The 20,845-nt window shown below is 38.2% G+C and overlaps 1 protein-coding gene across 2 annotated transcripts in view; it reads left to right on the top strand.

Annotated features, from left to right (window-relative positions):
• Nucleotides 1-20,845, top strand: part of MANBA (mannosidase beta) — a 119,988-nt gene that overhangs the window by 78,412 nt on the left and 20,731 nt on the right. For both annotated transcript variants that reach the window (XM_036262523.1, XM_036262524.1), the window contains exons 12-13: nucleotides 14,029-14,247; nucleotides 18,150-18,314. In XM_036262523.1, the coding sequence (XP_036118416.1) occupies nucleotides 14,029-14,247; nucleotides 18,150-18,314 (384 nt within the window). The remainder of the gene's footprint in view (nucleotides 1-14,028; nucleotides 14,248-18,149; nucleotides 18,315-20,845) is intronic.

Genomic DNA, 20,845 nt, shown 5'->3' with positions numbered 1-20,845 from the left:
AGATTGCTTTGGTTATTCAAGGTCTTTTGTGGTTGCATACAAATTTTTGGATTGCTTATTTTATTTTTCTGAAAAATAGCATTGGAATTTTGCTAGATATTGAATTGAATTAGATTACTTTAGAAAATATGGTGTATTTAACAATATTAACTTTTCAGTTAATGAGTATAGAATATCTTTTCTTTATTTTTAAAATATGTTTTTATTGATTTTTATTGTTCTTAGAGAGAGAGGAAGAGAGGGGGAGGGGGGGAGAGAGAGAGAGACATTGATATGAGAGAAACATCAATCGGTTGCCTCTTGCAGGGAAACCAAACCTGCAACCTGGGCATGTCTCCTGACCTGGAATCAAACTGGTGACCTTTCAATACATGGGACAATCAATGCTCAACCAACTAGGCCATGCCAGCCAGGGCCAGAATATATCTTTATTTATTTGTGTCTTATTCAATGTCCGTCATTGATGACTTACATGTTTGTTTTTTTTTGTACAGGTCTTTCACCTTCTTTGTTAAATTTCTAGATATTATATTCCTTTTGATGCAATTATAAATGGAATTGTTTTTTTAATTTATTTATTTTTAATTATTTTATTTTATTATTAATTAATTTATTATTGTTATAGATGTTTCTCCTTGTCCCCCCACTAATTCGCCCTCCCCCTCCCTCCCCACCCTGTCCCCAGCTGTGTTGTCCATGTCCACTATTCATGCTTACATGCATATAAGTTCTGTGGTTTATCTCTCCCCCACCATCCCCTCTTCTGGGGATTGTCAGTCTGTACCCCACTTCCGCGTCTCTGGGACTACCCCATTCCTCAGACTGTTGTGTTCATTATATTCTGCAAAAAAGTGAGATCATATGATACTTGTCTTTCTCTGTTTGGCTTGTTTCGCTTGGGATGATACTTTCCCGGTCCCTCCAGGTAGTCTCAAAAGAGAAGAGATCTTTCTTTCTTACAGCTGCGTGGTACTCTATTGTGTATATGTACCACTGCTATTTTATCCATTTGTCTACTGATGGACACTTGGGTTGTTTCCAGATCTTAGCTATTGTAAATAGTGCTGCCATAAACATGGGGGTACATATATTATTTCTGATTGGTGTTTCAGGCTTCTTAGGGTATATTCCTAGAAGTGGAATCACTGGATCAAATGGAAGTTCAATTTTTAATTTTTTGAGGTAACAGCATATTGTTTTCCATAGTGGCTGCACCAGTCTGCATTCCCACCAGCAGTGCACTAGAGTCCCCTTTTCTCCACACCCTCGCCAACATTTGTTATTTGATGATTTTTTGATGGCGGCCATTCTGACAGGTGTGAGGTGATACCTCTTTGTTGTTTTAATTTGTATCTCTCTGATGATTAGTGATGATGAGCCTTTCTTCATATGTCTCTTAGTCATTTGTATGTCCTGTTTGGAGAGGTGTCTATTTAGTTTCTCTGCCCATTTTTTTAATTGGGTTCTTTGTCTTCCTTTTGTGGAGTTGTATGAGCACTCTATATGTATTGGAAATTAACTCTGAGATATCATTGGCAATTATGCTCTCTCATACAGTGGGTAGCCTTTCCGTTTTGATGATTGTATCTTTTGCTGTGCAGAAGCTTTTGAGTTTGATGTAGTCCCATGTGTTCATTTTCTCCTTTGTTTCTATTGCCTTAGGTGATGTGTCAGTGAAAATTCTGCTGCGTATGATGTCTGAAATTTTGTTGCCTACAGTTTCTCCTAGGATTTTTATGGATTCATGAGTCACATATAAGTCTTTTTCCATTTTGAGTTGATGGTCTAGTTTCATTTTTCTGCAAGTAGCTGTCCAATTTTCTCAGCACCATTTATTAAAGAGGTTGTCTTTACTCCACTGTATGCTCTTGCCACCTTTGTCAAATATTAATTTACCATATTGCCTTGGGTCCATTTCTGGGTTCTCTATTCTGTTCCACTGGTCTATATGCCTGTTCTTGTGCCAGTACCAGGCTGTTTTGATTACAGTGGCTTTGTAGTATAACCTGAAATCTGGTAATGTGATCCCTTCAACTTTGTTCTTCCTTTTCAAGATTGCTGTGGCTATTCGAGGCCTTTTTGGTTCCATATGAACTTTTGAAGTACTTGTTCTAATTCTGTGAAGTGTGCCGTTGCTGTTTTGATGGGGATTGCGTTGAATGCTTTGGGTAATATGGACATTTTAATTATGTTAATTCTCCCAATCCATGAACAGGGTATGTGCTTCCACTTTTTTTTATCTTCGTCTATTTCTTTTTTCAATGACCTGTAGTTTTCTGAGAATAGGTCCTTTATTTCTTTGGTTAAGTTTATTCCTAGGTATCTTAATTTTTTGGCCGCAATGGTAAATGGGATTATTTTCTTAGTTTCTCTTTCTGTGACTTCATCATTGGTGTATAAGAATGCCATCGATTTCTTGACGTTAATTTTGTTTCCTGCTACTTTGCCAAATTCATTTATTAAGTCTAATAAACTTTTGATGGAGTCTTTGGTGTTTTCTATATATATTATCATGTCATCTGCAAATAATGACAATTTCACTTCCTCCTTTCCAATTTGGATCCCTTTTATATTTTCTTCCTGTCTCATTGCTGTGGCTAATACTTCCAGTACTATGTTAAATAAGAGTGGCGAAAGTGGGCATCCTTGCCTTGTTCCTGTTCTTAAGGGAAATGCTTTTAGTTTTTGCCCATTGAGTATGATGTTGGCTGTAGGTCTTTCATATATGGCCTTCATTATGTCTAGATATGATCCCTCTATTCCCACAATGCTGAGCGTTTTTATCAGAAATGGATGCTGGATTTTGTCGAAAGCTTTTTTGGCATCTATTGATATGATCATGTGGTTTTTATTCTTCATTTTGTTTATGTGGTGTATCACATTTATGGATTTGCGAATATTGTACCAGCCTTGCATCCCTGGGATGAATCCCACATGGTCATGGTGGATAATTTTTGTTGTATTGCTGGATCCGATTTGCCAGTATTTTGTTCAGGATTTTGGCATCTGTGTTCATCAGGGATATTGGCCTGTAGTTTTCTTTCTTTGTTGTGTCTTTTTCTGGTTTTGGAATTAGAATTATGCTGGCCTCATAGAATGTGTTTGGAAGTCTTCCTTCTTCTTGAATTTTTTGAAATAGTTTGAGGTGAATGGGTATTACTTCTTCGTTGAATGTTCGGTAAAACTCCCCTGTGAAACCATCTGGGCCTGGGCTTTTGTTTGCTGGGAGAGTCTTGATTACATCTTCAATTTCTTCTGTTGTTATTGGTCTGTTCAAGTTTTCTATCTCTTCCTGATCCACTTTTGGGAGACTATGTGTTTCTAGAAATTTGTCCATTTTGCTTAGATTGTCTAATTTGTTGCCATATAATTGTTCATAGTAGTTGTTAATGATCTTTTGTATTTCTGTGTTGTCAGTTGTTACCTCTCCTCTTTCATTTCTGATTTTGTGTATTTGGGTTCTCTTTCTTTGTTTCTTGGTGAGTCTAGCTAAGGGACCATCAATCTTGTTTATCTTTTCGAAAAACCAGCTCTTTGTTTCATTGATCCTTTGATTTTTTATTTTTATTTTTTTGGTCTCTATGTCATTTATTTCTGCTCTGATCTTTACTATTTCCTTTCTTCTACTTGCTCTGGGGTTTTCTTTTTGTTTGCTCTCTAGTCTTTAGGTTGTGAGGTTAGATAGTCTATTAGAGATTTTTCTTGCTTCTTGAGGTAGGCCTATAGTGCTATGAACTTCCCTCTCAGAACTGCTTTTGCTGCATCCCATAGATTTTGTGTTGTTGTGTCTTCATTTTCATTGATTTCCAGGAAGTTTTTTATTTCTTCCTTGATCTCGGTGACCCGTTCATTGTTTAATAACATGCTATTTAGGTTCCATGTGTTCAAATGTCTTTATGTGTTCTTCTTGCAGTTGATTTCTAGTTTCATGCCATTGTGATCTGAGAAGATGCTTGATATGATTTCAGTCTTCTTGAACTTGTAGAGACATAGTTTGTGCCCTAACATGTGGTCTATCTTTGAGAATGTCCCATGTGCACTTGAGAAGAATGTGAATTCTGTAGTTTTGGGGGGTAATTCTCTGTAGATATCTATTAAATCCATTTGGTCTAGTGCTTCATGTAGAGTCTATGTTTCCTTGCTAATTATTTGTCTAGAGGATCTATCCAGTGATGTCAGCGGGGTGTTGAAGTCCCCTGCTATGATTGTATTCCTATCGATTTCTCCTTTGAAGTCCTCCAGAAGGTTTTTAATATATTTTGGTGCTCCTATATTGGGTGCATATATGTTTATCAAGGTTATATCTTCCTGTTGGATAGATACTTTCAATATTATGTAGTGGCCTTCTTTGTCTCTAGTTATGGCCTTCATTTTGAAATCTATTTTATCAGATATGAGTATTGCTACCCTAGCTTTTTTTTTGCTTTCGTTTGCTTGGAAGATTTTTTTCCATCACTTCACTTTCAATTTATGTGAGTCTTTTGTTGTGAGGTGGGTCTCTTTAAACAACATATAGATGAGTCATGGTTTCTTATCCAATCAGCTACTCTGTGTCTTTTTATGGGAGCATTCAGTCCATTTACATTTAAGGTGATTATTGACATGTACTTATTTATTGCCATTTTTGTTTAGTGTGGTTCTATTTTTCTTCCCATTTCTCCTGCTAATTACAGCAGTCCTTTTAACATTTCTTGCAGTGCTGGTTTTGGTGCTAATGTATTCCCTTAGAATTTTTTTGTCTGGGAAGCTCTTTATTTGACCTTCTATTTTGAATATAGCCTTGCTGGGTAGAGTAGTCTTCGATTCAGATCCTTGTTTTTCATGACCTTGATTACTCTGGCCTGTGGTGTTTCTTGTGAGAAGTCAGCTGAGAGCCTTATGGGGTTTCCTATGTAGGTAACCTGTTGCTTCTCTCTTGCTGCTTTTAGGATTCTCTCTTTGTCTTTAATTTTTGGCAGTTTGATTACTATGTGTCATGGTGTGGGCCTGTTTGGGTTCTTCTTACTTGGGGCTCTCTGTACTTCTTGAACTTGAATGCCTTCTTCCTTCACCAAAGTAGGGAAGTTTTCTGTCACTATTTCTTTGAATATATTCTCTAAAACCCTTGCTCAATTTCTCCTTTGTCGGGGACTCCTATGATGCGAATATTATTACGTTTCCAGTTGTCCCACAGTTCTCTTAAGCTGTCTTCCTGTTTTTTAATCATTTTTTTCCTTTTTGTTTTTTGATTGGTTGATATTTTCTACCCTGTCTTCTAATTCACTGATCCGGTCCTCAGCTTCCTCTACTCTGCTTTTTAGACCTTCCAGTGTGTTCTTTATTTCTGATATGTCATTGTTCTTTTTTTCTTCGTGGTTTTTAATTTCCAACTTGTTGATTTTCAACATTTCTATTTCTTTACTCATGGTGCTCATGTCCTTACACATGCTATTGAGCTTCCTCCAGATCTTGGCTCTGAATTCTAGTTCTGTTAACTTGCTCAACTGCAGCTCATTTATCTCCTCTTCGGTAGGGGTCTCTTGTTCTTTCATTTGGCTTTTGTTTCTGTGTTTCACCATTTTGGCTATCAATAGTGGGCTTTGGAGCCTGCCAAATTTTTCCTGTGGGTGTTGGTGTTCTGTTGTTTGTGGCTCCCTCTCCTGGGTTTGGATGAGGCAGGGAGGACCCACATTAAACACCACTGTCAAGTCTTACTCTCCTGGTTAGAGTTGCTAGCCCAGGAATGGTACAGTTATCCTCTAGCTTTTTGCCTGGAGTTTATCAGTAGCAGTTACTTGAAGAGCTTTGGCTTTTCAGTTGAGTGAAAAACTCCCTCAGGTGTTCAGCATAAGGGGATATCCCGAGGGTGGGGCAGATGCTGGTTGTTAGTGTGCCTCAATTTGCATTTCAATGGCCACCGGGTGGGGTTGAGTGGATGATCTCACTGAGCACTTTAACAAAGAGATAGGACACATAAAAATGGAGATAGAAAACATAAAAAAAGAAAAACCACAGAAATTAAGAATACAATAAAGGAAATCAAGAATACATTTGAAGGAATCAACAGTAGGATTAGATGAAGCAGTGGATCGAATCAAAGAGTTGGAAGGCAAGGTAGCAGAAAGTACCCAATCAGAACAGCAGAAAGAAAAATGAATCCAAAAAATAAGAATAGTTTAAGGGGCCTCTGGGGGAACATTATGTATATCAACATTTGCATCATAGGGGTACTAGGAGGAAAGTCAGAGAGCAAGGAATTAACAACTTATTTGAAGGAATAATGACAGTCAAATTCCCTATCCTGGCAAAGAAAAAAAAACATGCAAGTGCCGGAAGCACAGAGAGACCCAAACAAGATGAACCCAAAGAGGCCCACACCAAGACACATTATAATTAAAATGGCAAAAGTTGAAGACAAAGAGAGAATATTAAAAGTAGCAAGAGAAAAGCAATTAATTACCTACAAGGGAGCTCCCATAAGAATGTCAATTGATTTCTCAATAAAAACTTTGCAGTCCAGAAAGGATTGGCATGAAATATTCAAAGTGTTAAAGAGTAAGGACCTACTACCAAGATTATTCTACACAGCAAAGCTATCATTTAGAATCAAAGACTAGATAAAGAGCTTCCCAGGCAAGAAAAAGCTAAAGGATTTCATCACCATCAAACCAGTATTACAATAATTATTAAAGGGTTATTTTTAATAATAATAATAATAATGGTTATCTTTAAGAAGAAGAAGAAGAAAATGGTAATAACTGCATACCTATCAATAATTACTTAAAATGTAAATGGATTAAATGCTCAATCAAAAATATAGAATGGCTGAATATATAAGAAAACAAGACCTACATATATGCTGTCCAGAAGAGACAGAGACCCACTTCAGATTGAAAGACACATACTGACTGAAAGTAAAGGGATGGAAAAAGATATTTCATGCAAATAAAAATTAGACAAAAACTGGGTAGCAATACATATATCAGAAAAAATAGACATTAAAACAAAGACTATAACAAGAGACAAAGAAGGACACAGCAGTTCTACTTCTGGGTATTTATCCAAAGAAAACCAAAACACTAATTTATAAAGACAGTGCACCCCTATGTTTAATGCAGCATTATTTACGATAGGCAAAATATGGAAGCAGCCTAAATGTCCATTGATAGACAAATGGATAAAGAAAATATGGTACATATATCCAGTGGAATAGTACTCAACCATAAAAAGAGTGAAATCTTGCCATTTGCAACAACATGGATGGACCTAGAAGTTATCATGCTAAGTAAAATGCCAGACAGAGAAAGACTAAAACCATATCATTTTATTTATATATGGAATCTAAAATGCAAAATAAACAAAACAGAAACAGACTTATCAATACAGAGAACATTTTGATGGTTGCCATATGGAAGGGGTTTGGGGAGATGAATGAAGAGGGGAAGGGATTTAGATATGTAAATTGCCAGTTATAAAAGCAGTCATGGGAATGTAAAGTACAACATAGGGTATGTAGTCAATAATATTGTAATAACTAGTATGGTGTTAAATGGGTATTAGACTTATTGGGGTGATTACTTATAAGTTATATAGATGTCTAATTACTATGTGGTACACCTGAAACTAATATAATGTTGTATGTCAACTGTAATGAAACATAAAAAATTATTTTAAAAAGTGTTTGTAAGTAAATGTTAAAGTAGAATTTGCTATATATAATATATATGTTGGTATGTGATATAAGGGGGCAAATATAGAGGAAAGAGCTGGTTCCCTACTTTACTTAGGGTAGTTCTCTTTGTTTATAAGCATAGCATGCTTGTATTTACTACATGCATACATATTATATCTTAACACCAATTGGCCATTTAGATTTTTTTTTTGCAGGGAGAGGAAGTAGTATTTTTGTTTGTTTCGAAGTAATGTCTTTAAAAAGTTAAGTTTCAAAAAACTTCATGTGATTTAATAATCTGATAGTATTTACAATTTTTATCTATAACTATATATTTTAAGTGTTTAGCTATATCCTCAAGCAATTAGAAATGGGATATATTTAAAAGAATACTATGTGATTTTGGTACCCAAATATGCCCAGTTGATGGCACTATTCTATTTATGTGAAGAAACTTCACTGAGAATACCTGAAAAACATAGGTTTATCTGAAATGCTCAGTCACAAGTCATGAAGAGTTTTTCTGTTCACAAAATTTGGTGGTTTAAGTTTTAATTAATATTTATAAGACATTTATTTTATAGTCTTTTAACTCACAGTATTAGTATTATATTTTTCATATATGATTGATTTAAGAAATGGATTTCATATCTGAGGATTTCCATTTTACAGCTTGATTGTTAAGTGGTCATGACTTGAAGTCTGTGCTGGGCCCTACATGTCTGTGTACTGTTGGGCAAGTTACTGGATCTCCTATCTATAAAATTGGGTGAACAATAGGACTCTTAAGAGTTGTTATTCAGATTAAGTGAGAAAATGAATGGAAGGTGAATTACACAGACTCTGGCACATAGTAGACTTTTAATTAATGCTAGTTATAATTATCATCCTTTGCTAGTTTTACTAAACAAGTCTGGTCTGCAGATAGTTACCATCTTTAATCTGTAATATCAATGCTACATTCTCGAACCTAAAAAAACTTAACTTCTATGTTCTACTGCATCTCCATCTTTGAAATGGGCATATGATGCCTTTCTTATAAGGAATCTATGTATTTTTAAATGATTTTCTGAGCAATAATGGCTTTTTGCCATTTTCTTTGAAGATGGACAGGATTAAGTGCTATATAATCATTACTATTGTTATTTCTATCAAAATATAAAGCATTTAAAGAAAAGGACAATGAATGAATCTATCCACATACTAACTGTAATAATTAATTTCCTGTTGTAGATCATACTTTAAAAAAAAGTCATTCTCTTGGTTTATCTTATGGTATCTTTTGGTCTGAATAAACGTTTAAGGTCATGACCTAGAAAGAGGTACTCTGTGAGATAGACTGAAAATCAGGCCTGAGGAGCAAAATGGAAAGAAGTCAGCGCGCATCATCAGGGGCGGGTGTTTTTAGGGAGAGGCTCATTAGTAATCTTACTGACTGGATTATCTTACCAAATTGTTCAAGAATCTGGAGGAATGGAGGAAAATCAACCAAGCTTGATTGATTAAGGCCAGTTGATCGACCTTCTCCAATTTTATTTTAAAGTCATTATAACAGACTCTTGTTTAAAATTTAAGAGTACCCATATTCTTACCATGTTTTAATGTTTTAAATTCAACCAACATCTGCTGAGTACCTGTGAAAGGCACACCCTCAGTCCCCACGCTGTGGGAAGTGTCTTCCTCCTGGGGCTTATGCTGCTCTCGGGAAACGCGGGAAGGAGTTCAGGCGGAGAGAAGTGCCGTGAAAAACGCATGTATTTCCAGAGTGGTGAGAACTATGTGGAAGAACCATTATTTTTACTTTTTTTTGTTTTAATCCTCACCCAAGGATATTTTTCTTTTTATGTTCAGATAGAGTGTGAGAGAGAGAGAAAGGGAGAGAGACAGAAACATTGACGGGAGAGGGACACATCGACTAGCTGCCTCCTGCACGACCCCGATCCAGGCTGGAGACGAACCGCAACCGAGGTGCGTGCCTTTGACTGGAGTCAAACCTGCAGCTCAGAGGGTCGTGGGCCAGCGCTTCACCGCTGAGCCAAACAGGCCAGGGCAGAACCGTTATTTTTTAATGGAAGGATCTAGGAAGCCTTTTCAATAAAAGGTGACATTCAAATCAAGCCTTCAACGTGGAGTAGGATTTGAGGCAAAGGATTATTCGGTAGGTGTTTTAGGTCATAAAAACAATGTGAAAAAGGTAAAAAGTTGAGAAAGGATGTAGGAAACAGCAAGGAGTGCCCAGTGCTTGAAGTAAAGGACTCCTGATTTGATGTTGGAAAGTCAAAGATAGAAAAGGCAACTTAGCTTGGCCAGTGTGGCTCAGTGGTTAGAATGTCTGCCCAAGCACTGGAGGGCTGTGAGTTTGATTCTCGGTCAAGGGCATGTACCTGGCTTGCAAGTTCGACCCCTGGCTGTGGTGTATGCAGGAGGTAACCGATCGATGTGTCTCTGTCATATCGATGTTTCTCTCTCTCTCTCTCCCCCTGCCCTTTTCCCTTCCACTCTCTTTAAAAATCAATGGAACCCTGGCCGGTTTGGCTCAGCAGTAAGAGCGTTGGCCTGCCATCCAGAGAGATCCGGGTTCGGTTCCCGCTAAGGGCACGTACCTCGGTTGCAGTTTGTCCCTGGCCCTGGTTGGGTCATGCGGGTGGCAGCCACTCGATGTGTCCCTTTCACGTCGATGTTTCTCTCTCTCTTCCTCTCTCTCCCTGCCACTCTGTCTGAACAAAAAATGTCCTCGGGTGAGGATTAAAAAAAAAAAAAATCAATGGAAAAAGTATTCTCAGGTGAGGATTAACCAAAAAAAAAAGAAAAAGAAGAGGCAACTTGGAAACAAATCTTCAAAGGACTTTGAATGTTATGGAGTTGGGCTTTATTCAGTAGACAGTAGGAAGCCAGTGCAAATTTTGGGGTGTGGAGGAACTTTATCTGACTCATTCTGGAAGTTACCTTTACTAGCAGAGAATTAGGGAGGTGAGAGATTCTAGGTGAGGAAACCAGTTGTAAAAACCAGGAATTCCAAGTTATTGAGAACAGTAGATGTCAGACATTGGTATATTAATTATGATTATTATATTAATTAATATTATATAGTAATGCTATAAGTGCTTCATAGAATTTATTTGATTTTAAAACTACTCTGGAATGTAAGTAATATCTTTATTTTAGAGATGAAGGCATTGGAGGGTTACAAAAATTAATTGTTCAAGGTCACATTGGTTACAGGCAGTGGAGTCCAATGGAGTGGGGCTGGAAATGAGGTGATGGAAAAGAATTTGAGTTCAGAGAGACAATGTGGGAGGTAAAAGAGAGAGAGGGAGAAATAGAAGATGACTCTTACTTGGGTACCCTTAATGAAGATAGGAATCACAGTTAAATTAGTTTGTGAGCCCAGCCGGTGTGGCTCAGTGGATTGAGCGTCGTCCCATGGACTGAGAGGTCCTGGTTCAATTCCCAGTCAGGGCACGTGCCCAGGTTGCTGGCTCGATCCCCAGTAGGGGGCGCAGGAGGCGGCCGATCGATGCTTCTCTCTCACATCGATGTTTCTATCTCTTTCTCCTTTCCTCTCTCTCTCTAAAAGATCAATAACAGCATATTTTTAAAAAATTAGTTTGTGAATAATAAATAAGGAACTCTGCTTTGAAAGGTTGGATTTGAGATGTTGGCAAGACAAGCCAGGTGGAAGTGTGGAGATGGTTATTGGGAGTAGAGTGTGGGGGTTGAAGTAGTTGGGGAGTAATCTGAACACTGGTGAGAGGGGCGACTTGGGAGAGGGTACAGAGAGGAGAGGCTGACAAGCGAGCTCTGTCCAGCTGAGAAGGAGAGGGGAGCTGGGGAGGGAAGAATCAGAAAGGTCTGGGGAAACCAGAATGCAAGAGTAGTGAATGAGCCCCCAGGATGGAGAGAACTTCAGAAATAATGGGTGGTAAATAGGTCATTCATTGCACAGTGGAGAGAGAAGGGTGTGGGATTTTTCCTTTATTTGGTAAGTAGAAGTTCCTGGGTAGTTTCTGAAAAAACAAACAAAAACCCAAAACAATCTCAGTCAAGTGGAATGATCAGGAACTTAATGTCAGGGGCTGACAAGTGAGTGGGTGGTAAAGGAATCTGCTGGACTGCAGAGGACAAAGGCAGTTCTTTTTCGGATGAGAGGAGTCCACAGGCCCAGGGAACAGGGCTGTAGAGAGATGTTTTTAAAGAGTGGATGATAAGTTATTGGCTTACTTACAGAGTAAAATAAAAAGATGACCAGAAGACAGAGAGGCTGGCGAAGAAAAGGAGCAAGGTGTTTTTTTGTTGTTGTTTTGTTTTCTGACTGAAGAGAAACAAGAGAAAAATGGATGGATATTCCAAAAAAAGCAAAACCTAACAGAGAAAACTGTTATCTGATCATCTGTTTCTCAGAGGGGCCTCAGTGGCCTTCTAGAATATGTTTTATATTTCCAAAGAGCCCTGTGCTTTTCCTCTAGAACATCATCACTCTTACCACACTTGTTCAGCATCTGGTTTCACCACCAGATTTGTCTACTCTTTTAAGAGGTCAGCCAGATGTCTGTCCTGTTCCCTGCTGAACCTCCCATACATAGAAAGAACTGCATGCCTGGCACATAGCCAGCACTCCAGAGATTTGATGTATTAATACTGGGCAATGTCACAGGTTTTCTCTCTATTTTTGCAGAGCTGCGAAGTGCCTGACACACAGTCAGTGCTTGACACATCCTCAGTGAATGATTCTTCTCAGTGAGCAGATGAAGTGAGTTCATCTGCTGAGATGATAATAACTAACACATGTTGAGTTCTGCCTGTGTGCTGGGCCCTCCACTAAGTATGCATATGCTCGCTGCTCAGGCAAATAAAGCAGAGCTGCAGTGGTTTACATAACAAAAGTTTCTTACTCACTAATTCTGCAGCTGGGCTGCTCCTGATGGACAGGCAGCTCTCCTCCTTTCAGAGACATAGACTTTCCATCTCCTAGTCCTGCACCTCCTAGGCCCTGCACATGGGGGGAAGAGGATGAGGATAAGGCACCGAGCCCCAGAGAGATGCAAAGAGGTGAGGAAGCCTCTTCCTAGGCACATCACTATATATTACAGAAATGGGAACATGAATTTTGGTGGACACCGAGCCACCTCTTCCACAGATAAGTTCCTTACCGCTCACAATAGCCCTGTGAAGGAGTTACTGTCATCCCCATTGTACAGATAAGGCTACTGAGGCTTACACCTGTCCAAAAACAGTAAGGTTCTGACTTGGGATTTAAACTTAGGTCCATCTGACTCAATAACCTCTCTTGTTTTTTGTTTTGTTTTTTAAATTATTGTCGTAAGTATTACAGATGTTCTCCTCTTTTTCCCCCATTGACCTCCTCCACCTCGCTCCTGCCCCCCCCCCCATGCCTTCACTGCACTACTGTCTGTGTCCATCGATTGTGCATATATGCATAGAAGTTCTTCGCTTTACCTCTTTCCACTCCCCAACCCCCTTCCTTCCGAGGTCCATCAGTCTGTTCCCTGCTTCCATGTCTCTGGATCTATTTTGTCAATTTATTTTGTTCATTAGATTCCTGAAACACCAATCAGATAGGATGTATGCACCCCTGTGTTCATAGCAGTGCTATTTACAATAGCTAAGATCTGGAAACAGCCCAAGTGCCCATCTGTAGATGAGTGGATAAAAAAGCTGTGGTACATGTACACAATGGAACACTATGCAGCTATAAGAAAAAAAGATCTCTTACCTTTAAGACAACATAGAGGGACCTGGAGAGTATTATGCTAAGTGAACTAAGCCAGTCAGCAAAAGACAAGTATCACATGATCTCATTATATGTGGAATAGCCTATGTTCTTAATCACTAGACCAGTGATTCTTCGGTAGAGGTGATTTTGTTTCCAAGGGACAAGGGGACATTTGGCAATGTCTGTTGATATTTTGGTGGAGAGGGTAGATACTACTGGCATCTAGTGGGTTGAAGCCAGGAATACTACTAAACATCCTAGAATGCGTAGGATACTCCCAACCCCCAATACACACACAATTATTAGGCCAAAATGTCAGTAGTGCCATGGTTGAGATATTCTGCACTAGATTGTACATTACCCGTCATGGCAGAAGTTAAGCTTGAGGCAAGCCATGATTGAAAAGATTAGAAACAGCTGCTGTGAGGAAGAAGGGAAGTGTTAATTATGACAGGATAGAAGGGATTAGAGAATAGCAGAGGTGCTGTGGTTGTTTCGATGTGGAAGAAGGTAAATGGTTCCCGTAGTTTTCTATTGGCTATTTGGCATTTCTGGGTCTTGATAGTATTTCTGAAGAAGGGAGTTGTCTGTACTTTACTGGGTGAAAATTTTATCCTTTAAACCATTTTGTTTCTGAACTCAGGAAGACAAGACTCGTCCTTTTATCACATCCAGTCCTACGAATGGGGCTGAATCCGTTGCAGAAGGCTGGCTCGCTAAAAACCCATATGACAAGCATTATGGCGATGTACATTTTTATGACTATTTCAGTGATTGCTGGGATTGGAGCATTTTCCCAAAAGCTCGATTTGTATCTGAATATGGATATCAGTCCTGGCCTTCCTTCAGTACATTGGAAAAGGTAAGCCATTGTTGCTTTCTCAGGGATTCAGAGTGGTGGGCTACGGGCCTTTGTCACTCCTCAATAGTGGTTCGGAAAACCAAATGAAATTTACTTATTTTAAATTATTTTTTAGGAAGAAGATGATAGAAGATAATTTTTTTTTTCCTTTAACCTTTGGGGACCTAAACTCTTGTAGTCATCATTTTGGAGATGATTTTTCTATGTCGCTTTTAATTATGTTCCTTAAGGAGCATTTAAAAATTAAATGAGAGGCACTGTCCGCTTAAACCTGATTTATTACACATGAAAATAACTCTCACTTGCCACTCTCTGTATATCCTACAGCTTTAATTAATATGTTTTTTAAATTGATTTTTTTAGAGAGAGAGGAAGGGAGAGAGAGATAGAAACATCCATGTGAGAGAGATACATCCATCTGCTGCCTCCTGCACGCCCCCTACTGGGGATTGAGCCCTGACCGAGAATCAAACCGGGACCTCTCAGTCCATGGGACATGCTCAATCCACCGAGCCACACCAACCAGGCTATATTCTACAACTTTGAAAAAAATCATTTACAGATATTCAGAACTGGATAGTTTTATCACAGTAAGAGAAATGAATGTGATAAATAAGACTTTGGCTAATGTTCTCACGTCATATAATTTCTTTTCTCGTCTCTTTCATTTCCACCTCTTCTTCCCCTTCCTTTTTCTTCATGTTGGTATGTTTGCTTTTCACTTTCTCTGTTCCTGATGATTCGGTTTCATAGATGGATTTGGTTTTAAAGTTATATGTGTTCTTTTTTTTTTTTTATCCTCACCCAAGGACATTTTTTTGCATTTATCTTCAGATAGAACGAGAAGGAAAGAGGAAGGGAGAGAGAGAGAAACATCGATGTGAGAGAGACACACCCAGTTGTTGCCACCACATGACCCCAAAGGGCTGGGGACAAACTGCAATCGAGGTACATGCCCTTAGCCGGAACTGAACCTGGGGTTCTCTTGTCCTTTGGCCGATGCTCTAACCGCTGAGTCAAACTGGCCAGGGCTGTATGTGTTCTTTTTAAAACAAATTTAGTGAGATGTGATTCACTTGACCGTATAAGACACCCATTTAATGTGTGCAGTTTAATGGTTTTCAGTATATTCCCAGAGTTGTGCAGTCATCAACATGATCTAATTTTAGAACATTTTCATACCCCCAGGAAGCTCTGTACCCATTAGCTGTCACTCCCCAATCTCTCTGTCACTCCCAACCCCAGCTCTAGGCACCACTAATCTCTTCTGCATTTCTATATATTTGCTTGTTCTGCACATTTCATGTAATTGGAATAATAAACTATGCGATCATTTGAGACTGGCTTCTTTTACTCAGCAAAAATTTTTCAAGGTTCACCGATGTTGTATCATTTATTAGTATGTCACTCTTTTGTACTGCTGAATTATACTCATTGTATGGATTTACCACATTGTATTTGTTTTTATCATTTGCTATATATTTTTGCTATTCCCACTTTTTGTCTTTCATGAATAATGCTGCTGTGAGCATCTGTATACCTGTTTTTATGTGAACATCTATTAGGTTATACCTAGGAGTGGAATTGCTGGGTCATATGGTAACTGTATGTTTAACAGTTCAAAGAACTACTGTTTTCCATAGTGGTTGCACCATTTTACATTTCCATCAACAATGTTTGAGGGTTTCAGTTTCTCTGCATTCTTGCCATACTTGTTATATCCCATTTCCTCTTTTTTTTTTTGCATTTCCCTGGACATTTATATTTATAGGAAATTGGCATTTCTTTGGCTAGCATGTTGATCATGTTTTCATGTGCTTGATGTTCATTTATTTCTTTTCCTTGGAGAAATATATTAAAATATTTTGCCTATTTTTAAATTGGTTTATTTGTTTTTTTATTATTGAGTTGTAAGATATATACTTTATGGATATGTTCTTTATCACATATATGATTTACAAATATTTTCTCCCAATTGAGGGCTGTCTTTCTACTTACTTGATGGTATCATTGAAAACAAAACATTTTTAATTTTGATGAAATCCTACTTATCAGTCTTATCTTTAATCTTTTGTACTTTTGGTATTGTGTCTAAGAAGCCATTTTATAACGTAGATCACAGAGATTTACTCCACTGTTGTCTTCTAGTTTTAGCTTTTAAATTTAGATGTGATCTATTATTCTGTGTGGTGTGAGGTAGGTGTCCGGGTTCATTCTTTTGCATATGGATAGCCAATTGACCTAACACCATTTATTGAAAACATTAATCCTTCCCTTAGTGAATTCTCTTGACTCCTTTGTTGAAAATTAATTGACTGCAAATGTTAAGATTTATTTTTGGCCCTGGCCGGTTTGGCTCAGCAGTTAGAGCATCAGCCCCCGGACCAGAGAGACCCAGGTTCAGTTCCTGCTAAGGGCACGTGCCTCAGTTGCAGTGTGTTCCCGGCCCCCGTTGGGGTTGTGTGGGTGGCGGCCAGTTTATATGTCTTTCTCGCATCGATGTTTCTCTCTTTCTCTTCTTCCCTCTCTCCCTCCTACTCTATCAGAAGATACATGCAAAAATGTCCTCCAGTGAGGATTAATAAAAAAAAAAGCTTTAGTTTTGGATTTTCGATTTTGTTGTTTGACTTGTGTGTCTATATTATGTCAATATGCACTGTCATGATTACTATAGCTTTGCAGTAAGTTTTGAAAGCAGGAAGTATGAGGCCACCAACTTTGTTCTTCTTTTAGGACTTTTTAAATGTTCTGGGTATTTTGCATTTCCATATGAATTTTAGGATCACTTTGCCATTTTCTTCAGAAAAGCCAACTGAGATTTTGATAGGGATTGTATTGAATCTGTAGATCAGTTTGCAAAGTATTGCCATCATAGCAGTATTGTCTTCTGATTCAGGAATATGTGATATCTTCTTTAATTTTATAGTTTTTTTTTTAAATTTCTCACCTGAGGACATACTCAGAGAGAGGAAGGGAGAGGGAGACATCAGTGTGAGAGAGAAACATTGATCAGTTACCTCCGATATGTGCTCCAACTGGGCATTGAACCCACAACCCAGGTATGTGCACGGACCAGGAATCAAACCAGCAATCTTTTAGTGCACAGGGTAATGCTCAACCAATTAAACCACTCTAGCTGGGCTAATTTTGTAGTTTTTAGTGTACAAGTCTTATATTTCTTCGGTTAAATTAATTCCTAAATATTTTATTCTTTTTTTGGTGCTGTTGTAAATGACGTTATTTTCTTAATTTTATTTTCAGATTGTTCATTACTAGTATTATAAAGATATAACTGATTTTTTTGTATATTTAACTTATGTTCTGCAATTTATTTTCTTAAGTAGATAAAATGACATTTAAAAATATACGTAACTAGCCCTGGCCAGCATGACTAAGTTGGTTGGAGCGTTGTCCTGTACACTGAAAGGTTGTGGGTTTGATTCCCAGTCAGGGCACATACCCAGGTTGCAGGTGCAGAGTCAACCCATCGATGTTTCATTCTCACATTGATGTTTCTCCCTCTCTCTCTTTCTCTCCCTTTCTTCTCTCTCTAAAATCAATAAAAATATATCCTTGTGTGAGGATTAGAAACATTTTTTTAAATTAAATACATATAACTAATGTTTATAAAAGGAATAACATTTTGATAAGACAAGACTTTTAACGGAAATATCAAATTGGAATGTTCTAGGTTTGAAGAAGAAAGGATATAGGTGCCAAACCTGGGTTTTGTGAGTCAACTTTGTGGCAGGGTGACCTTTTACCAAGAACAAGTATGATGGCAAAAACATCTTTGAAATTACTCCCGTGTGTAGAGTTCCTTTTCAAGTTTGTTAGAAATGTGTGTAAAAATAGTTTTACGCCTAATTTCCCAATTCGTACCTCTTATTCTTTACTCAAAGGTTTCATCTAAAGAGGACTGGTCTTACAATAGTAGATTTGCAGTTCACCGACAGCATCATGTCAGCGGTAACGATGAAATGCTTTCTCAGGCTCAACTTCATTTCAAACTCCCGCAACACACAGATCCATTACGCCTCTTCAAAGATACCATTTACCTTACTCAGGTAAGGCATTTTCATTCTGGAGTTCAAAAGTTTCCTGCAGCTAACATAAGAGATATGTAAATTCTGTAAACCTTATGTGGTAAAAACTATTTTCACTTTACTGATTAAGGAATTTATCTTCTTCAAAATAGATGTATGATGACATGTAAGATTTGAAATAGTTAATTTTTGGCAGTTGTCTCTCTTATAAGAATAGCTCAGAAAGTTCTCCCCCAAAATTGTGCATTAAAGTGTTACCCAGCTCCCCCAGCCAGTGTGGCTCTGTGGTTGAGCGTCAACCCATACACCAGGTGGTTGCCAATTCCAGGTCAGGACACATGCCCAGGTTGTGGGCCGGATCCCCAGTGGGGGGCATGCAGGAGATGGCCAGTCGATGTTCTCTCTCATTGATGTTTCGATCTCTTTCTTCCTCTCCCTTTCTCTCTCTCTAAAATCAATAAAGAAAAAAAATTTTTTAATGTTACCCAGCTCAAGATTACTATAACGTTTCAGTAATTAAGGCAGTAGCATTCCCCAAGGGTAAGTGTAACAATGGGACATAATAGAGTCAAGAAACAGACTCATGTATAATATAATCACCTGACTTATGGACACGATGCCACTGCACTCTTGAGGGAAGGAATAGTCTTACCAATGAACAGTGCTGCATCAAAATGGGTATCTCTAGGGAGAAATAAATGAACCGTGACTCCATATACAAAATTAATTTGGTCCATTATTAAGGATTCAACTATGATAGTACAATAAAGCTCCTAGAAGAAAACATAAGAGAATACTTTATTAACTTGGTATAGGGACAGATTTCTTAAACAGGACATAAAAAACTCGAACTATGAAAGAAAACAATGATAAATTGGACTTCATTAATATTATGGACTTTTGTGTATCAATGGCACCATTAAGAGAGAGAGAAAGGCAGATTACAGATTGGAGAACAATATTTGTAATAAATATACCTGATAAAAGATTTATATACAATCCTGGCCGGTTTTGCTCAGTGGTTAGAGCATCAGCCTGTGATCCAGAGAGACCTGGGTTTGGTTCCCGCTAAGGGCATGTATCTTGGTTTCAGTTTGTCCCCGGCCCTGGTTAGGTTGTGGCGGGTGGCAGCCACTTGATGGGTCCCTTTCATGTCGATGTTTCTCTCTCTCTCTTTCTCTCCCTCCCATTCTATCTGAACAAAAAATATCGGGTTAAGATAAAAAAAAAAAGATGTATATACAGAATAAAGAACTTCTATGAAGCAATGAGAAAAAGACAGATAATCTATTAAAAAATGGACAAAAACCTCAAACAGGTACTTCACCAAAGAAGATATCAAAATGGTCAGTAAGTGTAGGGCAGTGTGCTTAATTTCATTCTTAATCAAGGAAATACAAGTTAAAGCCATGCCAGATACCTCTGCACACAATGTAATTTTAGCACAATGGCTAAAATAAAAAAAGATTGACACTACCAACTGTTGGTGAGGAGGTAGGGCAGCTGAAACATTGAAACATTGTTAGTAGGAGTGGAAATTTGTTTTAACCACTTTGGAAAATTTTATAGTAGTTTCTACCCAAGCTAAACATGTGCTTACTGTTTGAATCAGCATTTCTACTTCTAGCTATGTACCCAAGAGAAATGAGTGCATATGTCTGTCAACAGACATCTAAAATAATGTTCATAACAGCTTTATTCATAATAGCCCCAAACTGGAACCACGCTAAATATTCTTTAGCAGAAGACTTTATAAACAAATGGTGGTATATTTATACAAGGACTACTCCACAGCAATAAAAAACAATGAACTACTGATATCAGCATTAACTTGGATGAATCTCAGACATTGTGTTGAGCAAAAGAAACACTGAAGTTTCAATACAGACAAAATGAATGAAGACTGTAAATGGTGAACTGTGGATAACAAAGGGTAAAAGGAAACTTTCTGGAGTGCTAAAAAAAATTTTTTTTTTATCCTCACCCGAGGATATTTTTCCATTTTTTGTACAGATAGAGTGGGAGGGAGAGAGAGGAAGGGAGAGAGAGAGAAATATCGACGTGAAAGGGACACATCGAGTGGCTGCCACCCGCACGACCAACCAGGGCCGGGGACAAACTGCAACCGAATACGTGCCCTTAGCGGGAACCGAACCCCGGGTCTCTCCAGACCGCAGGCCGACGCTCTAACCGCTGTGCCAAACTGGCCAGGGCTTAAAAAGTTTTATATCTTGATCTGGGTGCTGATTACATGGGTGTATACATATGTTAAAAGTCACTGAGTCGTACACTTAAGATTTGTGCATGTTACATTTTGCACCTTACTGAACTATTTCTAAAACAGCTCTATTGAGATATAATTGACACACTATAAACTTCACTCATTTTAAGTGTACAATGAAGTGATATTTGCTATATTGACCAAGTCTTGCAACTGTGGCCGTAATCCAGTTTTAGAACATTTCTTCACCCCAGAGTCCTCGTGCTCATATGCTCTCACGCCCCCTTCTCACCTTCAGCCCCAGGCAAGCATTAATCTGCGTTCTGTCTCT

The sequence above is a fragment of the Molossus molossus genome, unplaced genomic scaffold (assembly GCF_014108415.1).
Source record: "Molossus molossus isolate mMolMol1 unplaced genomic scaffold, mMolMol1.p scaffold_m16_p_1, whole genome shotgun sequence".
NCBI lineage: Eukaryota > Metazoa > Chordata > Mammalia > Chiroptera > Molossidae > Molossus > Molossus molossus.
The sequence above is the reverse complement of the archived record's forward strand: the minus strand, read 5'-3'. Positions and strand labels throughout refer to the sequence as shown.